The sequence below is a fragment of the Magallana gigas genome, chromosome 2 (genome assembly GCF_963853765.1).
Source record: "Magallana gigas chromosome 2, xbMagGiga1.1, whole genome shotgun sequence".
NCBI lineage: Eukaryota > Metazoa > Mollusca > Bivalvia > Ostreida > Ostreidae > Magallana > Magallana gigas.
Genome location: NC_088854.1, coordinates 42,044,021 through 42,070,533, shown reverse-complemented (window position 1 = coordinate 42,070,533; position 26,513 = coordinate 42,044,021). Strand labels below are relative to the sequence as shown.

At 32.1% G+C, this 26,513-nt stretch overlaps 1 protein-coding gene across 3 annotated transcripts; it reads right to left on the bottom strand.

The window, feature by feature from the left end:
- Window positions 1-1,647: 1,647 nt before the first annotated feature.
- LOC105319790 (lachesin-like) lies at window positions 1,648-26,513 on the bottom strand. 3 transcript variants are annotated; one of them, XM_066076701.1, is made up of 12 exons: window positions 26,382-26,513; window positions 18,463-18,572; window positions 16,836-16,914; window positions 14,583-14,780; window positions 13,883-14,040; window positions 13,405-13,606; window positions 11,928-12,158; window positions 9,944-10,257; window positions 9,309-9,509; window positions 8,807-8,923; window positions 2,056-2,074; window positions 1,648-1,700 (listed from the first exon to the last, which is right to left on the bottom strand). In XM_066076701.1, exons 1-8 carry the CDS (start codon window positions 26,428-26,430, stop codon window positions 10,163-10,165), a joined length of 1,122 nt encoding a protein of 373 aa, XP_065932773.1. In that variant the 5' UTR covers window positions 26,431-26,513; the 3' UTR covers window positions 1,648-1,700; window positions 2,056-2,074; window positions 8,807-8,923; window positions 9,309-9,509; window positions 9,944-10,162. The 3 variants fall into 3 exon arrangements, with proteins under 3 accessions (XP_065932773.1, XP_065932774.1, XP_065932772.1); XM_066076702.1 differs by lacking the exon at window positions 9,309-9,509 and adding an exon at window positions 6,397-6,463; XM_066076700.1 differs by lacking the exon at window positions 9,309-9,509.

Here is a 26,513-nt window from a genome sequence, read left to right as displayed (position 1 = left end):
ATGAAGCTGTAAATGTTTTTCAACTACTTTAAAATGTCAGCATTTTTCACATCGTGATGTTCTTTCAAAAAGGAGTACCTACTTGATTGTCAAAAGATCTAAATTAAAATTTTAAATGTGATTTAATTAGCCATAAATTATTATCAGATTAAAAACATCCAGCTTCCTACTTTTTAATAAGATTGTTTTTCTTGAATCTTTATACCATCTCCTCTGTTAAGAACTGGTGTAGTTTAAAAATAATAACTACCATCTGTCCTTTTAAGTTAAGTTAATAAATTCATAATATTCATATGAAGTAATTAGCTTAACGACGCATTTAAAAGAAATAACCATTTTAACCTACATATTCCAAAGTGAAAAAACTTTAATAATTTCATCTTTCACCATTAACTTTTCATTATGACTGTATGAATAAACATATACACATAAGTGATCTTAAACAAAATTAGTCAAATCAATGCAACGGCGTTTAAAGCATTTTTAATTGAAGCTTTTAGCAATTCACAAACCTTTGTGTATAGTCCTTTTGTTCTGTAATTGAATGATTTTATTTTAAAAAACTGTTTAAAGTAGATCCAGTGTTCTGTGACGTCACACTTTTTTGTAAAACTTTGAATTCTTTAAAAATTGTGCAAGATAGTTTTATTTATTTTATGTGAATATAATCACATGGATGTAATTAGAATTATTGGTAGGTTAAAGATATTTTTGCACTTAATTTTATACTAAATTTCCAAATTTTTATATATTTTATCTATGCAAAGGGGAAATAACTCTTTTCTGACTTTTCTCTCAGTTGTGTGTCTAAATGCTATAGTTTTTCTTATTCCAACGATTAATTTTAAAATATTTTTGTAATTTTAGTTTTCTGATAAAGTTGACATTAAAATTAAACAAGAAAAACAAATTTCTGCCCACAAGATTTTACTTTTGACAGAAAAAAAATACATTTTTCTAATGCTAAAATATGCTTTAGTTTATGTTTATCTGGCATCTCAAAAAGTGTGATGACATGTATATTTTTTCTAACAATTGATGACATTTAAGTCTATTAAATCGAAATCAGTTCGGTTTTTCAACTTTCCTCAGAGCATTTTACGAGTATGGAGCTACCTTAAAATCAAATTGCATTTACTAGAGAATACCATATCATTAAGTCTTTTAATCTAAATCAACAATTTAAAGAATTAATAGAAAAAAATATGCGTTTGTTTAAATTCAGATAATATTTAAATACCCATTACATATATATATATATATATATATATATATATATATATTTATATATATATATATATATATATATATATATATATATATATATATATATATATATACCCGTGTGAAAAACCTTTGCTTTATCAAACGGGTGATGCTTTATCAAATACTTCCGGTCCCAACTATTTTTGACACAGCCCCCGCTTCAACGCTTCAGTGACCTATTTTCGAAGATTTCCTAGTACTTTCAACAAAAATATAAATCTACTACCAAAAAATGATGTAAAATTCTGATTAGATTTTGTCAAAGATTTAAATTACAATTATGTTGGAAAACACATAACTGTGTAGCATAGGCGTCGGAACCGGGCTTAGCTGGGTTTAGAAATGATTATTTCAAGTTTTATTTTCATAGCGTTTATTTACCTTCTATGCTTGAATAGTTAGATTCTTCTTTCTTTGTGTCTACTTTTACATCCCTAAATAAATATGAAGCATTGATAATGCAAATGTTGAATAATGCGTGATCCTAAATTTTCAAAAAAAAAAATTATAATACAATGTACTTTGTTCATTGAAAAGTTAATTATAATATTATGAATTTGTCAGACTGGTAACTGTATTAAATCATATATGACACAAAATAACCCACGAATAGACTAATTCATGTTCACGGCTATTAAATATGTTAACAGATTTTCACATGTACCATGTGTCATTTTAACAATATTATTTATAGATTTTTTCTGCAATTTTGTTTAAACTCTTGAAATAAAAATATCATTTTACACATATGTAAAAAGTTTCGTAAGATCTTGTAAAAAAAAAACTTACCTATTTCTTTTCTCAAATCCTAAAAAAAAACATTTATTCAACATAATGTATTAATCTTTTGATACATGGACATTAGGAATTTTGCAATTTATTAATTCCAAACAACAATGGCCCTATATTATAGAGTATGCATATAGGTACCATTAAACCAATATTCAAGCAATCGAATTTGGACCTTTTATACAGCTGTTCAATTTTACAGTTTTTGTACTAAATTAATTATGCAATGAAATAGTAATTGCACATAATGATGAGACATTTAGACACCACGATCTTTTGGCATTTACAAAGGCGTGAAGGCACCAAAAACATTATATTTACATTCTACTGTGATTTTCCATTAAATTCCGTGATGTTTAAATGCCTCTAAATGCAACACCTATTCACTGCGTATGAATTTACGAGTAATTTACATAAGTAGTTCTCAAACAGTGATTTCTATGTTATCGGTAAAAAAATGTATATCATGAATGTTGTCAAAACACCATGTTTTATAATTATTCAACAAAAAAAGTTGACTTTATTGTTAAAATCAACATTTCAAGAGTTATTTATCATGGATTATATTTACATGCTCGTCGATCTCATCTCAACAGTTTGGAAGCGAAAACTACTTTAAATCGGTTTTACAAAGCAGCTGTTCTTGCTGTTACTTATTCACTCCCTCCGTGATCTGCACTTTATATCGATTTATTTAAGTGAACAATTGATTTCTTCAGTAAGGGAATGAAAATATAAGCATTAAATGATTTATTTTTGACGTCGTCGTGTCAATAACTGCCGTCAGGTGAGCAGACAAATAATCATTACGCGCTAACGCGTGTTATTCAATTTGTCTGCTCACCTGACGGCAGTTATTGACACGACGACGTCAAAAATAAATCATTTAATGCTATAATATCAACTATTAGATGTTTCAGTGCTCATTATTTTTGTTTATATAAAATGGCCTTACATTTTAAAAACAAGAGGCCCATGGGCCACATCGCTCACCTGAACAACAGTTCCTTGTAACATTAAATTTGGTATCGTATGCTATTTCTATTTTAAACTTTGAAACCCTTTCTGTGGCCCCAGTATTGTTCCAGGGTTTATGGTTAGCTTTAACAATTTTCAATCTACACTATTTGAGGATGCTTGCATAGTAATCTCACAAACTGTAGGATTGTAATTCTCGAGAAGAAATTTTTTAAAACATTTTCCATCTATATTTCTATGTTAAACTTTGAATCCCTTCTGGGGCCCCAGTGTTAGATCGATAATTTAGAATCTACACTATTTAAAGATGCTTACGTAGTAATATGACAAAGCAGTGTAGGTCTCGAAAAGAAGATTTTTAAACATTTTCCATATATACTTCTACGTTAAAATTTGAATCCGTCTTGGGGTCACTATTTTAAAATATTGAATCTACATTATCAAAGGTTGCATGCATATTAATCTCACAAATTGTAGCATTGCAGTTCTCGAGAAAAAGATTTTTAAACATTTTGCCTATTTACTTCTATGTTAAACTTTTAACCCCTCTTGGGGCCCCAGTATACGATTTCACTAATCAGGTCGAGACCACTATATTTTGTGACGTCGGCATAAATTTGCATACTAAATTAGCCATCTGTTTACTTTTATCGACAAACCAATCAGGTGAATGAGTTGCAAGGCATTGTGGGCTACTACAAGTTTCAGTGTATACAAAGCGTATTGAAAATATATACCATTTTGAATTGTACTTTGGAAACTCATTTTGAATGATTTTTCAGAATTTATGAAATTAATATTGACAATTATGTCTGAACTTTAATTTCTATGCTCACATTTATAAAATATTGCATATGAGGACTTATATCAACCTATTTAAATACCCCATTTTCAATGTTCAAAAGAGAGGTACGTCCTATAGAATTAGAAGCAGCGAGTACCGTTTTTTCACGCGATATCCCATATTTAAGACAACATTATTAGAATGCGCGTTGATATTTTCTTCAGGGACATTCATCAGAATGCTTAATACTAAATGCTGCACAGCTTGCGCTTCTGCGTTTGTATATTTGTGCATTTCTACTACCGTGGCTATTCACGTATGTTAAAAATGTACAGTTACTTGTATTTATTTCTAGTGCACAATGATAAAGTCACCAATACACAACTGTGCAGTTTTTTCATATCAAAACCTGTTTGTACTTGTATGCGTATGTATGTCAGTCGTTTGATACTGATCATTTTTGAAGCAACAATTGATCACCTAAAACAACAGTATTTTTCAATGTGAGCATGGAACAAAGTTAATGGTACGTAATCTTTCCTTTTTTACCTTCTAAAGTAAAAAGCAAGATGTACGAACATTCCGGCAAGCAACTAATTATTGTAAATAAAACAGACAAAAACCACGTGCGTCTGTTGAATCGTAAACACGTTGTAGACCGTCATGCATTGCAACTCATTCACTGGATTGGAGAATCTGTTTGACGAAAATACTGTCACGTGTTAAATAATGCTATCCATATAAGGTAGTGTACCCGACCTGTTAATTTAGAATCTACAATAGCCACGGATGCTTGCATAGTAATCCCACAAACTGTTGCACTGTAGTTCTTGAGAAGAAGATTTTCAAACATGTTCCCTATATATTTTTATGTTAACTTTAAACCCCTTCTGGGTCCCCAGTATTAGTCTTGGGGTCACGGCTTACACAAATACGAATCTTGACAATTTGAGGATGCTTGCATAGTAATCCCACAAACCGTTGCATTGTAGTTCTTGAGAAGAAGATTTTAAACACTTTCCCTATATACTTCTATGTTAAACTTTGAAACCCTTCTGGGGCCCCAGTGTTGGTCCGGGGGTCACAGCTTTTACAATTTAGAATTTTCACTATTTGAGGATCCTTGCATAATAATCTCACAAACTGTAACATTGTAGTTCTCGAGAAGATTTATAAACATGTTTCCTATATATTTCTATGTTAAACTTTGAACCCCTCTTGTTGCCCCAGTATTAGTCCGGGGGTCACGAATTTAACAATTTAGAATCTACGATAGCCAAGGATGTATGCATAATATCTCAAACTGTTGCATTGTAGATCTTGAGAAGATTTTTAAACATTTTCTTATACATGTTAAACTTTGAACCCTGTCTGAGGCCCCAGTTTTGGTCCAGGGGTCACGATTCTTACAATTTATAATCTTCACTATATGTTCAAGCTTTTGTGAAAATATTGGCATTTCTGGTGCAGTGGTTCTTAAGAAGATTTTTAAACATTGTTTCTATGTATTTCTATGTTAAACTTTGAACCCCGCCTGGGGCCCAAATTTTGGTCCGGGGGTCACGATTTTTGCAATGTAGAATCTTTACTATATATACAAGTTTTTTTTGTAAACATTGGCATTTCTGGTGAAGTGATTCTTAAGAAGAAGATTTTTTAAACATTTTTCCTATGTAGTTCTATGTTAAACTTTGAACCCCGCCTGGGGCCCCTGTTTTGGTCTGGGGGTCACGATTTTTGCAATTTATTATTTTCACAATATATGCAAGCTCTTGTGTAAATATTGGCATTTCTGGTGCAGTGGTTCTTGAGAAGAGGATTTTTAAATATTTTTCCTTTGTTTTTCTTTGTTAAACTTTGAACCCCACCTGGGGCCCCAGTTTTGGTCGGAGGGTCACGGTTTTGAAATTTAGAATTTTCATGATATATACAAGCTTTTATGTAAATATTGGCATTTCTGGTGCAATGGTTCTTGAGAAAAAGATTTTTAAACATTTTTCCTATGTTTTTCTATGTTAACCTTTGAACCCCACCTGGGGCCCCAGTTTTGGTCCCGGGGTCACGATTTTTGCAATTTAGAATCTTCAAAATATATACAAGCTTTTACGTAAATATTGGCATTTCTGGTGCAGTGGTTCTTGAGAAGAAGATTTTTAAAGACATGCACCCTATTTTCACTGTTTCGCAATTATCTCCCTTTAAAAAAGGGATTAGCCTTTTACTTTAGCAATTTATAATCCAATTACCATAAGGATGCCTTGTTCTAAGTTAGGTTAAATTTGGCCCAGTGGTTTAAGAGAAGAAGTTAAAAAATGTGAAAAGTTTACAGACGGACAGACAGACAGACGGACGGACGGACGGACGGACGGACGGACGACGGACGACGGACAACGGGTGATCAGAAAAGCTCACTTGAACCTTCGGTTCAGGTGAGCTAAAAATATTTAGGTAGTCCTATACTCGGCACTAAATGAGCTCAATCATTTGAAGCTTGGTTTCAATTGATAGATATACATTATAGCAATACACGTACAAATATACATGTTTACATGCTAGTTATTTTTTTTTTTTGTTATCACCTCTCAGACATGTGTACTCCTTGCAAAAATAATGACAATGAGGAAATTTGCTAGATTCCCGTTTTCCCTAAAAATAAATATCAATTTTGTGGAAATTAGAGCTGGATATACAAAATAGAGAGTAAACATTAATTTAAACCACATCACATCATTAATTTTGCGCAAATTGTTACAAGTAGGTTAGCTTTATGGACTGATGTGTCAAAATAGAATATCAAAAATGCGTGTTTAGTAATTTTTTTTTTACTATCTTATGGATTCAAACCCAAATCCACTGTGTTTATTCTTTAGAATGACTTCTTAAAAAAAGATTTTGTGAAATAAATTATATGTTGACGGACTAATTTTCAGGCTATAAGCTCTAAACCTAGCAGACACTCAAGAAAAATTCCGTAAAAATAACATTTTGCTTCAGCTTTCTGTTGAGGTCTGTCAACAATGTTAGATATTGTTTAAATATTAATTAGTGGACGATAAATTATATATGAAAAGAACATGCTTCTGTCTCTAATTATTCAAGTATATATGAAGAGAACATGCTTCTGTCTCTACATTTTAACGGATTTAGTGGGGAAAAAAAAGAAATAGTCGAAGGGGGGGGGGGTCAAAACAAAGAAGATGTAAGCATTTACCAGAGATTGTGGTTAGTCAGAAATTTTGTTTTTCATTTTATTATAACGAAATCCAGCGTCTTAAAATTAATCATTTTCTATCTCACACACAAAACTTACATTAGCGTTTTAATTGCTTATTATTGCCATTGTCTACAACAATGATTTAGAGAAAAATAAATACCAGATACCTATAACGCTATGTAAAAGTCGAACCAACATTGTAAAATCCGCATTATGACGTAGTGCGATACATGGACTACTTTAAAAATTAAACGTTGTAAAAAATTTTAAATGTTACGATTGTAAAAGTCGGCATCATTTAATAAGGTTTTTTGTTTTTAAACTTTGCATCTTTGACAATCAGAATTAAAATCATAAAAATCTTAACTCTTATAAATGCATGATTTAAAAAATTTATTTCTCGTATGTGGAAATAAATGGCTCTATCAACTGCACATTATACATAGAGAGGTTCCCTATTGTTTGTTTTAATAATTTCTTCAGGATCATTTACAGTCAAATGGAATGTGCAATATTGTTTTCTTTTAGATTGTATTTTACTTCTGTTATTGTTAGGTTCTTGATTCTTTAAGGGATTTTCTTTTCAACGCAAAGTTGAAACATGTAAAATAAATGGTTTGAATACATTTGCACAACGTAAAATTCAAGGATGAACTTCACCTTTTATACATTGTTGGTTTCCTCTTGAATGCTTTGAAAATAACTTTGAAAATGAGGTGAGAAGTTTTAGGTCATTGTGTACAAGTACACATTGTACTTTATTATCTTCTTTTGATTAGAACCTTTTTTGGATAGAGAGCAGGATATGACTAGTGATTTGAAGTTTGTTTTCTTAGTTGACAATGAACATGTGTAGCATTTAAACATACTGAGATTAAATAAGGACTTATCATAATTTCTTCTTAGTTGAACATCGACAATAAATGCTGGGTTCCAACATCCATCGATTGAAATCACAATGTAATTACTATAGAAAACATAAGAGATTTATAGAAAGAGAAGCCTTGGAAAATAATTAAGTGGTCAAACAATATACACACTTGACCATCAAACAAAGCATATAGGTATATTGAGTTAGAAAAAATTGAAATCATTGACAGGTTCCCACTCTCCTAGCAGTGAGCGGCCAGCACGCTAACCACATGGCCATCTAAAAAGACAAATATAGCTTTTAACAGTAAACGAAAAATATCGCGCTGGCCGTGCAGACACAGACTTTGAGTTTGAGGTAAAATACAATTAAACGGCAATCTAAGAAAATCAAATCGATACAGATTACAATGTATTTATCACCTCCCTCTCCCTTTAACTTCCACTCCCTTGAACTAGAAAAATCTTTCACAAAGGGCATTTATTTAAAAAGATGATTTGTATTCAATTAGCAGTATATTAGTAAAACAAAAAATATTCATTAAAAAATACATCCAACACTATTATATGACGATTTTGCTATGAACCCCTGCCATGGGTTCAAGATATGTATAAATATAGTAGAGGGTTAAATGATTTCTCTTACATGCATTTTTGTGTGACTTTTTTGTTTCAGTGATTCCTGGTTTACATAACAATAAGTTTGGATTTTCTTTTAAATGTACAAATGAAAATTTTGGTTACTTCAAAGATGCATTATATTACACTTGAAAAGAATTGGCCAAGTACGCTTCAAGAATAAGATAGCAGTGTTCAATTATTTATACACGGACGATTGATGACGACGGACGGATATCAATTGCAATCTTAAAAATTTTCGTGCATCCAGTATCAACAAATATTACCTTTGATACATGTGTATCGCCTGTGAGCAAAAATCACAATGATTATAATAATTGTGACTAAGATCAAAGCCCCTGCAACGCTTCCAGCAATTACGCCTGTCTGAGAGCTTGCTGCCTCTGTAAAAAAGGATTATATATATATATATATATATATATATATATATATATATATATATATATATATATATATATATATATATAATTTCCCAATACAACAAAAAATAAATCGGCACAGTTTTAAATAATTTAAAAATGATAAATATCCAGAATAAAATCACAAATTGATCCTATTAACCGCAAACGTTTTCGCCATTCCTGGCTCTTCAGGCAGTTGTGTACAAAAAAAAAAATATAGTTTTTTTTTTTTTTGTACACAACTGCCTGAAGAGCCAGGAATGGCGGTTAATAGGATCAATTTGTGATTTTATTCTGGATATTTATCATTTTTAAATTATATATATATATATATATATATATATATATATATATATATATGATATACCCTTTATGTAGGGCTCGGCGCATCATACATTTGAACAAAATTGAATCTTCTTGGCCCAGAAATTCTTTGTGCAAAATTATTTTGTGTTGAAGTTAGCCCAGTCGTTCTAGAGAAATGGAAATGCGGACGACGATGCCAATGACAAGAGATAAGGACAAATTTTGATTCTAAAAGCTCACTACAGTCTTCGGCACAGGTTAGCTAGAAAAATTAAATTTTGGAATTCTTTTCAATTTTGCATGTACATAACCTTTGATATAGATAAAACAAAATTGTTCGAGATACATATCATTATTTACGATAGCGTTACACGTTCAAAAGCATGTGTTGTAAACTTATTAGATATATTTCACTTAAAAATCTAAGTATGTCAACAATTTCAAAATTGCAATAATTCCACAAGATCTTTAATAATCGTTAATTACATGTCAGAAGTGGAAGAGATCTAGTCTATGAATATTATTGTAATAAAAAATGAGTTTCACTTTTATACATGTTTGTTGTGTAGGTTATATAAAAATTTCTTTTTCTCAAATGAAGTAAAACAAGAGCAAGTTTCTGCGTGAAATGCAAACATTTAACACTACATTTCTCATATGAAAAAAAACCTCAAATATCAAACTTAGAGATTTTACCTCGAGTTTTAATTATTGATGTTGTATTAACTAAAAAATAAAAAAAAATTGGAATATGTAAGACACTCTTCAAAATAAAAATTAAAAAATGTCAGTATTTAAGCGCTCAGTTATAAAGCATCTTATTTGACCCATTTACTCTGAAAATATAGTTTTGACCAACTGACATTTGTAATATGTTTTTTTAAGTGGTGGGAAAATTACATCAAATATTTGTCTTTAATCATACACAATTGTCACTCTTAATTTAGGAAAAAAGAAAAAAAAATCTGTACTCAAGTTAGAACAGTGAAGTCCCTGACACTGCATCGTTTCTGAAAAAGGAAAAAGATTGTTTAAATATGATTTCTTTCATTTGAGGAACGAATTAGACAGAAATAAATAGTGCCTGTTTGGGAGGGTAACTGTTGAAATTGACACCCCGAGAAAACCATTGACAACCGACGCGAAGCGGAGGTTGACAATGGTTTTCGAGGGGTGTCAATTTTAACAGTTACCCTCCTAAACAGGCACTAGTTATTCTATTACACCGAATGTCTTATTCTCAAAAAATGTTTACTGCTTTTATATAGAAATGAAGTGAATTCTACGGCGAACCGTACGCGCATAATTTACATGCATGTAACAGTTCGCTGTTACCCATTGCCAAATGTGTTGCTAACGCTAAAAGGTAATAGAACGGATTCTAAACTGCGTCTAAACCAATCAGATTTTAGTATTTAACATGAAAGTATGATAAAATGAATTAATTTCCCGAAAATATAAAGTTTTCATTCGAATACCTGTTTGTGTCACCTGGTTCTTTAGAACCGGTTTATTAGCAAGGCTACATAAAGACGTGCTTAGGTGTTAAATACCAGTTTAGGACGACACGTACAGCGCAAAGTTTAAATTTTAAGAATTGTTTTATTAAAGTAAATAAATCATGTGATCCAACTTTATGTCATAATTATGTATTTGTACATTTAATATGCCAAATATAGCTGCAGCGTGTCGTTGCTTATTCGACACAGTGTGTTGTTTTTACTAGTATTATAGTATTTAGCTTACATTTGGAAAGTAATGAATGGATTTAAAGGATAATTGATATTATAAGTAAACTGGCTATTAAATATTTTACTACAAAGAAATATTATTAAGTGACAGAGTTGTAGAATATTTCCAATAATGGGTTGAACTAGTAAAACATGAAACGATCAACATTATATCACAAACGGTTAAACACTGGAATATTGACAGAAGTTAACTTTTTTGTCTGTCCCAAGATATTTATGCTGCACATTTGGACGACTTTTAATAAAAATACACAAAGGGGAAATTTCGAAGATAACTTCATTCACGAATTATATTTTTCCCTCGTAAAAATTCACAGGATCAAAAACAGATTTCATACGTAAATTTATAATTGGAAATGTAGACATCTTCTCTACATTCGAAAGTCACTCGGAATACCTCGCACAATTTTTTAACGTTATCATCCGAGTACCTTCATCTCTCTAACAATTGAAAATCCCGTAGAACTAATACATGTTCATTTATTTTTACTCGTGTAATGAAACCTGACAAGCTAGAGAGGGCGTTTCAAAAAGAAAATTTTGGGATTTTTTCATACTTTTGAATAAACATCGTCTGAACAAAGAGATATTTATTAATATCGAGTAATTTAAGAAAATATGCGGCAAAAATCTTGGGACGGACTGTAGCTTACAGAACTTTGAATTACTCTACATGTACTTTATGTGAAAAATATCCAACTGGCAAGGACATAAAATCATTTTCTTTTATCAAAAGATATTACCTTCTTGAATTCACAAACAGTGAAGTATAAAGTTGCAAATACTATAACCCACAGAAATAATGATATAAATGTTTCATGTATATATGCATATTCATTGGAAACCTAAAAAAAAACATCTGCATAGTTGCACATAATACACATACAGCTTTTTGTTCCTTTTTGCAGTAAAAATTGTATTATGCTTACCAAATAAAGAAATGGTTGTTTCTCCGTCACCATATTTATTGGTACCCACACAATGGTAGTTTGTGTAGTCTTTGGCCTCAACATTCTTCACCAAGAGTGCGTACCAAAACTCATCATACTGTAGCTGGCTGCTAAACTGCTTGGTGATGTCATATTTGTCATCGTCATCTATTTCAATGAGTTTTCCATTCTCTGTTTCTTTCATCCATTTCATACTTGGCTGAGGATAACCTGTAAATTTACCAATAAATTCTTAGTATCCTCATTTATATAATAGTAGGTTTGATACAAATTGCATGAGCCGGACCCACTATGCACCAAACCCTTACAAGTGTAGTACTATTTAGGCATAGAACATGCACAACACATAAATATTTTTATCATTATGCTGACTGTTGTATTATAATTGATGTGCCTTCATTGCTAAGAGTAGCTGTGACGTTTCAATGTTTTCTAGTCCCTATAAATAACCACCAGAAAGGTCTTTAAATTTACCTTAAATATTCAATATAATTCATTAAATCAACAATAATATATTCATGACATATTATATACCTGTAATTTTACATTTAAAGATTTCTTTGCTTTGGTAATATACAGAGCACCTAATATGAATTTGTGACATGTACATGTTATAATTATATTATTGCTGAATTAATTAATTATACTAAATATTTAAGGTTAATTTATCAATTGGTAGATTCATTAATAATTTATATGCACGCTAGCATATACCTATACAGTGACATACTAGTAACTATTTTTTTAATCACATGTATTGATAATAAATGAAAATAATATATGTATTTCGAAGTACATTTTATTTATTTTAAATCGATGCTTGCATGCAGGCCTACAAATTTAAGCATGCGCAGTCTAATATTTCCGGACACGACTTCCTACTAGACTGTAAAACTTGCAAAGTTGCGTTAGCGCGACGGCGTGTTGTGCAAAGTTTTGTTAGCGCGACGGCGTGTTTTGTGTTAGCGCGATAGTGTGTTGTGTGTTAGCGCGATAGCATGTTGTGCAAAGTTGCGTTAGCGCGACGGCGTGTTGTGTGTTAGTGCGATGTCGCGCTAACGCAAAAGGCCCTATCCGGACATCATAGTTTTACTATATAAAAACCGATGGTTAATATCAGCTGATGTCGCATAACGGAATCGCATTAGGTTAGCAAACATAATGGTTTTGGGTCAAGAGTTCGGAACCTGCTGTCGGCGTTTATATAATTTTTCATGGCAAACATATCTGCTATACTCTATTTTTAGCAAAGTATGCTTGTACGCTTTATAAACGCCTTGTATACTATGCGAAAATAAATGAATATTGAATATATAGAGACAAACTGACAGGAGGCATTTGATGTAATAATATATGACAGAGAATTTTAACTCTTATAAAGAGATTTTCAAGACAATGATGTGATTATTCATATTTTGCACATATATGCCATTTGACATGAAATATTTCTTCATACCTGCAACAATACACTCCAGTTTGGCATTAAACCTTCTGTTCTGAGCCTGACCCACTGTTGATTGCACAGGCCTACAGGAGGGCTGAAAAAAGACGATGACCTCCACTTTGAAGCTGTCTGGGGGTTTTACATTATTGTCAACTACACAGATGTAGTTCCCTCTATCATTTCTCTGAATATCAATCAGATTTAATGTTGCTCCCTGAAAGTCCATACAAAGATTGTACGTCAAACAAAACACAACTCAAGTTGTCATACATGGAACTGTGTGCGTGTGTTTGTGTGAGTGGGGATGGGGAATGGTTATGTAAATTCTGGAAAACCCCCCCTTCACCCATTCCTTGGAAAAATTCAAAGGGTAAATTTACTTAAATAGGCCTCAGAAACCTCTGGATCCACACATGGTAGTAATGTAAGCACAATATGAAGTTGACATGACGAAATTAAACACCCAAGTCTTCAGAATAACTGTTTTCACCCTCGACTGGAATCCTCCCATGGGTAGTTCCTGACCGTCTTCTCTCTTCCAGGTTATGTTTGGGTAGGGGTTGCCGTGGGACTCGCATGTCAGCTGAAGAGAAGATCCTATGTCTTTTTCATAAATGGAGTTGATACTAGGCTGGATCTGAGGAGCAACTGGATTTAAAAAGAAAACAATACAATTAGCATTTAATTAAAATTCATTAACGTTTATAGATGAACATAACTAATATTATATTTACTTCTAACAAGTATAATTTTCTTCTATTTCTTACGGAAACTTATAGTTAATTCATAGCTCTATAGAAACAGCCAGACTGAAATCTACACGCCCTATTTATCGATTGGTCGAAATCTACAGCGGCTGAGAGTGACAGGACTGAAATTGACACGCCCTGTTTATCGATTGGTCTGAACCCACAGTAACCTTAGTAAAATCCCGGACTGCACAAAATAATCATGACGATGCCAGACTCAAAGTCTCACAGGAGACGATTTGGCTGGTTTTTTAGCTAACGTACTTCAGTAAATTAACAGTAATTGAGTGAATTTTACTAACTTTTCATAATCAGTTTATCAATTAGTTAAAGAAAGATGTTAATATAAACAATAAAATGCTTTCTTTGATGATTCATGCGGGTTATGAAGGTAGCGATCATTGCAGGAAAAATTTACATAAATAAATCTACAGTACTTACTTTGTACTGTTAATTTTCCGATCTTCTTTGGCCATTCCGGCCACTGTACTCCTTGAATTCTAATCGTGCACAAATAATCGCCAGCATCATCTTCTGCTAAATATCGAATCACCAACATGTACGTGACTCTCCGTCCATTAATACGACTCTGAATATCATATTTACGCTGTCCCGAATCCTCATTTATCCCAGTATTACCTGTAAAGAGAATATGATATAAAGAGAACATTAGTTTTTATGTGAAAAACTTGGCTAAAGATGATAACTTTTCTCATACACACAGTTACATGTATTTCCAGACAAAATTTCAATCTTTAAAAGCCCCCTGAACTGTCAGTTACAAAAATCAGCTACCAGTACTAGCTAGTTTATTCGGTCCTAACGTGACAAAATGTTTCACAATCTCTACATATTGCATTGAGATTTACATCAATAATGGAATATTAATTGTGGCACCTTCTCTTTTGATATATATACACTGTCAGGTACAAAGGAGTGTACAAAAGGAGCTAACAGGTAAGCGAGTGCACAGGTACAGTAAAGCACGGTTATTGCGAACACGCTTATAATGAATTGACGCTTACAGCGAAGTAATTTCAATTCCCTGAGACTTTATTATATATGGTAATATTGGCAGATATAACGAATTACGCTTATAACGAAGTAAAATCATCCGTCCTTTGCACTTTGTTTAAAGCGTGTTTTACTGTTATATCATCTACAGTGGTTTAATTTAAAGTCAGGAATCTTAGTTGACTGCGCAGCACGGTTAAGGCGGCCAATAAAAATATCGGCACATTTTTGTGATGAAAACACGTATACTTTAGTTCAACTGGCATGTCCTTTTGAAAATCAAAAACAGTCACTCAAATGCAATATATTTCTAATATATATATATTGCAGTACAATATCTTTTGTTCATAGTGGTCACGTGATATGACAGTCGCATGGCACAAGCAGATGTATTTGTGGTTTTGAGGTCATTTAAAAAATTCAATATTGCAAGGGCATAATCATGTCAAAATTCACAACTGAATTATAAAAGAACTTGATGTTAAATATATCGTAGATTTTGAAAAACGTTGCGAACTTGTTAAGATAAGATTATTTGTTAGTAGAAACTGTAATTTATAATGCATATGTGAATAATTTTGAAGGTCACAGGGTTAATTTCATTTAAAAAATAATTAATTTGTAAGATTTTACAAGGATCTTAGAAGTTTTTAAGTTACATAGCATATTTCAAATTCACATGTAATATACTGTGATGCCATAATGCACATTTCCCGTACTTTTTGTCTGAACGGAATTTATTGACAGCCTTAGCTGTGCTGCGTGATTGATTATGAAACAATAAGGAGCTCTTGCTGCTTTCATTTTCTTCAAATATTTTCCATTACTAGTATCATATTGAAATCTGAAAAAAAAATTCATGCGCATGCACTCAGAATTGGTAAGGAGTAAACTGCACTCTTTATTTTCTAACTAAAATTTTATTTCTTTTAAATATTAAATAAAAGCAGGCCTGCTGCTGATTGTAAAATTATTATGCATGTGAAATGCATTGATCATGCACACTTTGAATGTTTAGCTTCCCCAATTGATCAACATTTTTTTTATTATTTATGACAGTGGAAGTAGTCAGTAAATACATTGCCGTTCCCCTCTGACCATAGAAAATGAGATATGTGCCTGCCTGCCTGTCCCTCTATATAAACAAATACTGCAGATTCCTTTCCCATTGTTATGTCTCTTTTTGTTTGAATACTGATAGAGCCCTATTCTATTAATTTCTAAAGTAGAATATAATATTACATTGTTATATAACAAGCAATAAAATAGATACACACTGATTTTGCTGGATCAGTAAATATTTCAAAGACAATAAAAATGATATAAATATATTCATAAAAAATTATTATGTTAATTATCTTTGGGGGGGCGGGTAGGTTTTTGGGAGAGTGGGAGGTGGAGAAAGTTCAAGGCAATCTTAATATAATCCTCAGATTTGTTAAACTTAAGATAAGATGAAAGCATAATAGTACAACATGTTAACCATTCTTTCAAACTTTTATATATATAAAGCTTATTAAAATGCAAATAAGTTATATTCCAGGAGAAAAGACATTCAACATAGGTATACCTTGATTGTCAAGACAATGGTATTATGTAACAATAAAAAAAATTATTTCCATTCTATGTAAATTAACTTGCTCGTCGCAAAGATTGCATGGGCACAAACATTCTCATTACCTCGATACACAGTTTTGTCATCTTCACTGAGCAAAATAGGATTTCCACCATTTACCGTTTCCACTTTTGACCATTGCACCTGTTAAGTGTAGAAAAATATGTAATTTTCAGGATCGTATTGATGTGCAGGATCATATTAAGATAAAAAGTTTCATTGTAACTACACAAGATTTATACATTTTTTTTATTTTCAATAATCTAGATCACAAATGCAGAACAATATTTGATGCAAAGCGAGGCATTATGTTCAAAAATGGCTTTTCAGAGGTGAATAAAACATCTCAATGACATATTCTTCGGTTATTTAAATTAGGTGCCAATATTGTTTTATTTTACTGTTACTAAATCAAAGATAAGACACCTGTGATGTCTAGGAGTTTTAGCAATCCTACATCTTCACCAATTAATTTAACCTCAGTTTTACACCCGTATCGCACAAAATGAACACTGGTGTAAAACTGAGATTTAATTAATTGGTGAAGATTTAGATTATTTATTTGATGGCTGACATTTTCATATTTGTACGTTGATTTATAGTCTATATGATATGTCTGTTACGTAACATCAATTATGGTGATTGAGAGAACTTAGTTCTTTGAGTAATACATTAAGGTGATCAAATATGGTCCGAGTGATAAAATCCAATATAGCACAGAGGGCTTTCTGATAGATTTGATCACGCCTGACCGTATTTGATAACCTCATATAATATTCAAAGAATTCTTTTTTTATTTTTCATATATTTTTTATAGTTTTCAGTAATACAGGTAGTATGATTATGATATCGGTGAACTGTATTGGGCTACATATTACAAGATTGACTTGATGTACGTGTTATCACAAACAAAGACACTGCATGGAAGATGTTAATATCTACCGGTATATATTTTTTGAGAATTTTCAGGATGCATATACATGACTACCAGCTAGTACGCCAATAAGTTATACTAGCTTAATTAATAAGCATTGCAAAGTAAAATACACAGGCAATGTAAGCTAAAAATTATTTTTAAAGCAATTTTTAAACGTTAAAGGACCTGCATGACATAAATTGATATGCAGGCAGGTATACATGTATGATATTATTTTTTAATAATCAACAAAGAGAAAAAGAAATACATCGATCTGGCATCTATTCTCTTTTGAGAAGTGGACAGGCATAACCTATTGTCTTTTGAGAAGTGGACAGGCATAGCCTACATAGGCTATGACTGTCCACTTCTCAAAAGAGAATATCTGGCATCTGGAAGGTCTTAGAGTTAAATCTGCAATTCCAGGGCAAGAAGAATGTAAATTTACCAGTTTAATACACAAGGAATTAATCAAAGAACCCCTTTTTTAAAGTCATGAACTCTACCGCTGTCTAACTAAGCTGTCCTGGCCAATATAACGGCAATATCCATTGCCAATATACATGCATAAAAAATGTACACATGCATGACATGCTGGGTATATCAGCTATACACTATACATGTATTTCAAATCGATCAATATCAGAATCTCAATTCTAATTAATATGCACCACCCCTCTCTTTTTCGATTAACATCCTTAATGGCGCTCAATAAGACAAGCGCAGTGTTTAGCATGGTAAATATATGATCATTATGTAGATCTAGCTGTACTTACCACCGATTCGTTACCTTTGTTGACCACGGTGCAGTTCAAATAACCTATCTGGTTCTTCTGTTTTACCTCCGGTAAAATATCATCCACAATGTCTGGTCGCTGGGCTTTAACTATAATAGATTATAAAGGGCTTATTCATAACTTAGAGTCATATAAATTTTAATCTTATGATTTTTCTTTTCTCCTAAGTAATTAAGTCAAATCCGCAGTAGGTAAAATGTAACGACTTTTGGTAAACAATTTTGTAACCCCACTGTTGCAGAGATTGGTCCAAATGCAAGCTAGTATCCAAAAAAATTCTTGGGAATCAATCTGGCAAACTATAGCTATATGATTTTTGAAGAACTTGCTAAAAAAAAAAGGTTGTTGGATTTGATATGAATTTTTACAAATTTATTTCAAAATTACAATAATTTCAACAACATCAAAATTGCACTTTAAATTTATATCCCCTTTTGGAAACTCTTTTGTGCTTTTATTGATTTTAAGCAAGCATTTGACACTGAGTGGCGTGAGGGTTTATGGTTTAAAATTCATAAAAGTGGTATAACTGGCAAATGCCTTACATTCTTAAAAAACATGTACAACGGTATCAAGTCAAAAACTTTTCAATCAGAAGTAAAATTGAATTACGAAACTTCACCTTTTTTCTTTAGTAACTTTGGCGTACGTCAAGGAGAAAATTTATCACCTTTTCTATTTTTCATGTATATCAACGATATAGAAAACTTTATGAGTGAGAGAAATGTCAATGGGTTAAGTAGTATCACAAATGATTTAGAAGAAGAGTTGCTTGTTTACAGTAAACTTTTTATTGTATTTTATGCTGACGACACTGTCATACTAATAGAGTCGGCTTAAGATTTACAACATGCGGTTGACGAATTTTGTATATATTAATATTGTAAATACTGGAAACTTAAAGTTAATGTGAAAAAACCAAACTTATGATATTCTCCAGAGGACCTGCTCCTAAGTGCTCATTTATGTACAATAATGATAAATTAGAAGTAGTTAAAGAGTATAACTACCTAGGAATATTATTTTCCCTATCTGGCTCTTTTTTGTAAAGCCAAGAAACACTTGGGTGCTTAATCCCAGGAAGCTATGTATGGTATTATTAGAAAAATAAGATATTTTGACATGTCCTTTGATATTCAAATAGACATATTTGACAAGGTTGTTTTACAAGTTTTACTATACTCTTGTGTAATATGGGGTTACGAAAATATTGATGTTATCGAGCGTGTACATTTAAGGTTCCTTAAACACATACTAAAGTGTAAAAGTAGTACCCCAAGTTTTATGGTCTATTGGGAGACAGGTCGTTTTCCATTATATATAACAATTAATACGAGAATGATTGGATTTTGGGCAAAGATGATGTTATGCCAGGAGAATAAGTTATGTAAAACTATGTTTACGTATCTTTTAATCAGTTGTTACATTAGAGGTGAAATCAATAATAAGTGGCTAGTTTGTATAAAAAACATTCTTGATAGCTGTGGTTTATCCTAAATTTGAATGGCATCAGCAAAATCCTGATAACGTAAAATGGTTAGAAACATTGTCAAACAAAATCTTAATGATCAATTTGTCAAAAAATGGAATAGTGAGTTAGATAGTTCGTCAAAAGGTACTATATATCGTATTTTTAAATATAATTTTTGTTGTGAAGACTATTTATTAATACTACCACGAAAATTAAGAAACTTGTTTGTTAAATATACAACTACAAACCATCACCTCCCTATAGAAATTGGTAGATGGAACAATGCTCCACGTGAAGACCGCAAGTGCGGCTTATGTGAAGCCAATCAAATTGGCGATGAATTTCATTATGTTTTAGAATGTAGTGCACTGTCACATGTTTATCATTATCTTAAAAACCCAAACATCTTAAAATTTAGAACACTTATGTCATCTTCAAATTATGTAATACTTATGAAATGTGTACTTTAATTAGAAACATATTTGATTTAGTCGGTCATTCTCAAGTAACATTATATTTTATGAGTGAAATAAATGAACTTGAACGTCGAAATATTCAAAAGATTGGTGCCAACCTGTTAATCATAATCAAAACAAATACACTCGTGTTCCTGATTAATTAATCTCCTAGGTGTATACAATTCTGCGATTTATAGTTTAATGGATATCATTTTAGTGCAATATACAGCTTCTTATTTTACTCTTGATTGAATGTTTTATACTTCACTGACAATGTTATGGCCCGAATGTAATAAAATGCAGGTACGGGTGGTAACCGTGAAAACTGTCGCTCACCGGTACATGATGTCATCTCTATGTGAAGAATGTCTGCTGGTTATTGTACACAACTTCAAAATTTGACAAGAAAATGTTGATATAACTAGAACATCTGGCTGTAATTTGATTCATACAAATTTTGATATACTTACATGCAGTTTTAATCGATTACTTCAATGGGTTTTTTTTCTTAATTTGAAAACTGCGCAATGTTTATACAATCAATCCATGTATTACAATATTGAAAACATATTGTTGTTCGAAAGTTATTCCCCTTGTCGCATCTTTATAAAAAGAATTCTTTCTATCAAAACACACATTTAGTACTTATATAATGTGATTATAACAGATTATTCTGTGCTCATTTCAATAGAATATCTAAACTGAATTACGTTCTATAGATAATATAGATCAGTCTCGGTTCGCGTTAAGACTTACATACATACCTGTGTCATAACACTATTATCACAGGATGAATGACCATCTTTAAGTTCTCCTTCTTAAAGTTAGCTTAAAGGTGCTTAAAGGTAGCTTAAAGGCGACCTTTAAGCAGCCACCTTTAAGCTATATGTGTTGCTTAAAGGTGGCGTAAAGAAAGCGTAAAGATGGCTTAAAGCAGCTTAAAGACTATCTTTAAGCCACCTTTAAGGACAACTTATAGGTCCTTAATGTCCAAACTTCTTTAAGTCACCTTTAAGCTACCTTTAAGCCACCTTCAAACCACCTTTAAGCCACCTTTAAGCCATTAAAAAATCTTTTAATTCAATATTGTGCTTAATTTACCAACAAAATATATTAACTTTATGATAGAAAAGGTATTAAAAACGGTTTTTGTTCTAGAAAATAAAATTAAAAAAAACAACAAAACGCCCAAGAGGAGGATTGAACCCGGGACCCTTCGTTTACCAGCATCACCTCATTCCCTCTTCAGCACGGCAACTTGCATATTTTAAGTGGTTTTTATATCCTATATATAGGTGGATATTAAATCAATGTATTAAATGTGTATTTTTTACTTGAAAAGATTTTAACTTCCATCCAGTTTGTAAAAAACATGCATGCATGTATTTAGAATGAAATATGGAACTTGGTCTTCAGTGAAAAAATAATATTATACCGTTAGACTTGCTAGTAGGCCTACTTAGATAAAAAATTTAAACCAAGTAGATAATTATACGTTCATATAATTCATAGTTAAATGAAATGCAAGGAAGAAGATGAAATCATTTCTTTTATAAAATGCATTGAAACTTTTAGTGTATTACTTCAACGCAAATTCCCGGTTTTAATGATCACGGCGCCGTTTCAGTATGTTTAAATATTTAATTGTATACATGATTTTTAGCCAATCAATTCTATAACAAACAATATTACCAATTGCCGGTGACGTATTTACTGCATGTGGCAATTGCAAATGATGTATACATATACTTGTACATACAATTGTATGATGTACCAGGTCGGGAATGTGACATATTTACCCTTATACATGTATATATATTAAAATAATTAACCCCTTTTTATAATCACCGATACAGTAAATAATTAGCCTCTAGATTTTACTCTTACATAAATGTATCTTTAATTTGTAGACGTAACATTTTTAAAACCTAGAGTTAGGGTGTAATGCTTTGAAAATGAATTACAAATGTAAATAAACCTTTTTTCACTAGACTTTTCGTATACACATACATACTAAGATTTCAACGCCTTTAGATACCCTGACTTGCACCTGGGCACACAGCACACCTGTTGTGTATATCTTGTATATTCTGTGTTAGTGTCATAGAGAGAGAGAGAGAGAGAGAGAGAGAGAGAGAGAGAGAGAGAGAGAGAGAGAGAGAGAGAGAGAGAGAGAGAGAGAGAGAGAGAAAGAGAGAGAGAGATTTTACCGATAATTCATAATAGGAAACAAACATTATACAAATATAGCCCTTTCATGAGGTCGATCCATAGATATATCGACTTCACAGAAAAGCATATCGACCGAGCACGAAGTGCGAGGTCGATATGCTTTTCTGTGAAGTCGATATATCTATGAATTGACCGAGTGAAAGGGCTACATTCGTTATATTATTTTCCAAAGAAGAATTGGCAAGATTAAAACAAAATTATTTCTATATTTAGAAAGTACAGGTCAATCTGAGTTTTTAAAGCTTACTTTTAGAAAGTACAGGTCAATCTGAGTTTTTAAAGCTTATTTTTAGAAAGTACAGGTCAATCTGCATTTTTATACTTTGACACGTGATGTCAAAAGAACCAATGATATACTTCGTTACAATGCATGAAAATAATATAATTTAATATAATTCCCTCACAGATTTAGATACAGAGATTACGCTCACCCCTACAATAATTTTGAAACCAAAAAAAATATGAAGAATTTTAAAATGGCAATCTGTGTCCATCGGAGCGGTGTTGATGATAGCGATCTGTGTTAAATGGAGCGACAATTAAACCGCCTGCAACACCCCCCCCCCCTCCTTGGAAATTATATCATCACTCGGATCACCCCCTCCCATTCCTATAAAAGAGCTTTTGCATTTAATAAATGTTTAATTGTTCAGCTTGATTAAACTTGACTTAAAGGGAACTTAAAGCTGGTGTAAAGACAACTTAAAGGGAGCGTTAATGCCACTTAAAGATGGCTTACAGATGGCTTAAAGGTGACTTAAAGAAGTTTGGACATTAAGGACCTATAAGATCAGCTTAAAGGTGACTTAAAGGTGGCTTAAAGATTGTATATCCTTTAAGTCACCTTTACGCCACCTTTAAGGACTTGCTTAAAGATTGTTTTTCGCCCTGTGTATAATGCACGTGAAAAAGTAAATTACATTTCACCTATTTGGAATTTCAAGTGAGAATGTTTGTGTCTACAGAAGAAAAAAAGAAACAAAAACTAGATACGATCTCGTTACGAGTAACGAGTAGTTCTTCCGTTCAATTTTTTAAACGATACTATTAAAATATCAAAGAAATTTCAGAATTTCCACTCAACCACCTCCCTTTTATATAATGTATACGATTGTCAATATCCTTTCAAATGCTTGATAAAAAGTTTAGCTTTTTCACATACAGCACATTAAAGATATAAGATTTTAGTCCCCTAAAATCCCTAATGACGTCATCAGTGGATGTGGCAATGAGTTTTACAAACTAATATTGTGACGATCAACAACTTTGCTTCTATAATGCTTTTCAAAATCTTGATCGTTTTTAAGGTATTTTTAAAAGACTTTACGAGTCTCTTGGCCCCTAATTTAAAGGGCCAGCCCCTTTCCCTAGAGTTCATTTAAAAGGTCCCACGAATACTAACATTTTTTGCTTTTACAACCACCTAAAATGGTTGTTCATTTTTGAGATACAAATGATTGAATATTTTAGGGGCCAGTTCTCTAGATCCTTAATGGAGACAGACATTGGAGCTCGATTAATGGAATCGATTAGATTCATCAATGCAAACATTTTCTCTTCTACAATGCTTAACAAAATATATCTCCTTTTCTAGATATATTGCGTCCAAGTTTAAGTACTTTGGCCCCTAAAAACCCCTTATTACGTAATAAATGGGCGTGACATTGATTTTTCTGATAGATATTAGTATTATCAACAACTTTGCTTCTATAATGGATAACAATATCTTTATCGTTTTTAAGGTATTTGTAATAGAGTTTACGAGTCTCTTGGCCCCTAATTAAAGAGTCCAGCCCCTTTTTCTTGATTTCTTTGAAAAGGTCTTAAGAATACAAACGTTTTTTGTTCTTACACCCATTTTAAATTGTTGATTATTTTTGAGATACAAATGTTTGAATATTTTAGGGGCCAGCCCTGTAGATCCCTAATGGGCACAGACGTTGGTGTTTTGACAAGAGGAATCGATTAGAATCATAAATGCAAACATTTTCTCTTCTATGATGTCTTACAAAATATGTCTCCTTTTCTAGATATATTGCGTTTTAAAGTTTAAGTACTTTGGCCCCTGAAAATCCCTTATTACGTAATAAAGGGGCGTGGCAATGATCTTTTCTAATAGATATTGGTATTATCAACAACTTTGTTTCTATAATGGATTATAATATCTTTATCGTTTTTAAGTTATTTGTAATAGAGTTTACGAGTCTCTTTGCCCCTGAAAAAAGGGGCCAGCCCCTATTTGTTGATTTTGTTGGAAAGAACTTATAATTATCTACCACTTTTGTTATATATATCTTAACAAAATATCAACTCATAAAAAGATACAGGGCAAAACGTATGAACATTTTGATTAGAAATTCGTACCCAATTTTTGAGCCAAGGCGAGCTCAAAAAGATGGCGCCACTGGCGTAAAACAACAGAATAGTGCACAACTTCAAACTATAGACTACCTATCCTGAAAATTTCGTAGTCATATCTCTGATAGTTTTTTAGATCAACTCTGCACAAAATAGGTCGTAAAAATGTGCAAAACGGCCGATAAATCAGTACCGGAAGTGACGACAGGAAAAATCTCAATAAGTTATGAAGTTCATTTTAAGTCTCATCTTCTATGAAAAAATGGTTGAAACCGGTCAAATAGTTTTCGAGAAATCGCGTGCACAAAATTTGTGGAAAAAAATTACTAACATTATTTAGACCTGACCTTTCTATTAATGTACTTAGCGTAGCATTAACACACTCTCACGTCCATGAATTAAGTGTTTTCAATGGCACTCCCTGCGTGGTCAATGAAATTCGTACGCGCGCACCCAAAGGTGCGTTCCAATCCCACCTCAGACAACATTATTTAACTTATTGTCTACCACTCTTAAACGCCATGCACATACGGATTTCTGTAGAAGATTGTGCAGTTTTTAGTATCGCTAGATACGACCTCGTTACGAGTAACGAGTAGGTCTTCCGGTCGATTTTTTTTATATTTTCAATGATACCATGAAATATCCATACAGTTTTATAATTAACACCCCCTCTTTAAATTTTAAGATAATGAATAAAAATCCCTAATTACGTCAAACATGGGCCTGACGATGATTTTTTTCAAACCGATAATGTAGTGTTTAACAACTTTGATTCTATAATGCATAACAAAATATTTATCGTTTTCAAGTTATTCGTAGTAGACTTTACGAGTCTCATGGCCCCTAATTCAAGGTGCCAGCCCCTTTTTCTTGATTTTATTGGAAAGAACTTTTGATTTTCTACCACTTTTGTTATATATTATTTAACAAAATATCAACTGATAAAAAGATACAAATCAAAACGTATGAAAATTTTGAATGAAAATTCGGACCCAATTTTCGTGCCTAGGCGAGCTCAAAGAAATGGCGTCACTGGCGTAAAACAATATAATAGTGCACAACTTCAAACTATAGACTACCAATCCTGAAAATTTCGTATTCATTTCTCTAATAGTTTCTGAGATCAGCTCTGCACAAAATAGGTCGTAAAAAAATAGACAATCCGCCGTAACTCGGTACCGGAAGTGACGATTTCGAAATTTCAAAAAACTTCTAGAATTATGACCTCTGGCAATCATCTGTGAAAAAATGGTCAAAATCGGCCGAATAGTTTTTGAGAAATCGCGTGCACAAAATTTGTGGAAAAAAATAATAATAAGAAACAGTACGAAAACAATAAGGTCTTCCGTTGGAAACGGAAGACCTTAATAACTCACCAAATATCGACGATATTCCAACAAAAACTATAAACGTAATCGTAAACATCTTTAAGCTTGTCCGAAATTCAAACAAACGTCCACCATTTTAAAATCGCAGGTAAGAGTGAGTCACGTGACACGGGTGTCGGG

What these genes read in the sequence shown, in the direction of transcription:
- LOC105319790 (XM_066076701.1), bottom strand. Translation starts at nt 26,430, where the DNA reads ATGTTTACGATTACGTTTATAGTTTTTGTTGGAATATCGTCGATATTT. An exon ending in TGGAATATCGTCGATATTTG is followed by an intron (nt 18,573 to 26,381) that starts GTGAGTTATTAA and finishes AATCTATTATAG; the next exon opens with TTAAAGCCCAGCGACCAGAC. An exon ending in TGACAAAACTGTGTATCGAG is followed by an intron (nt 14,781 to 16,835) that starts GTAATGAGAATG and finishes TTCTCTTTACAG; the next exon opens with GTAATACTGGGATAAATGAG.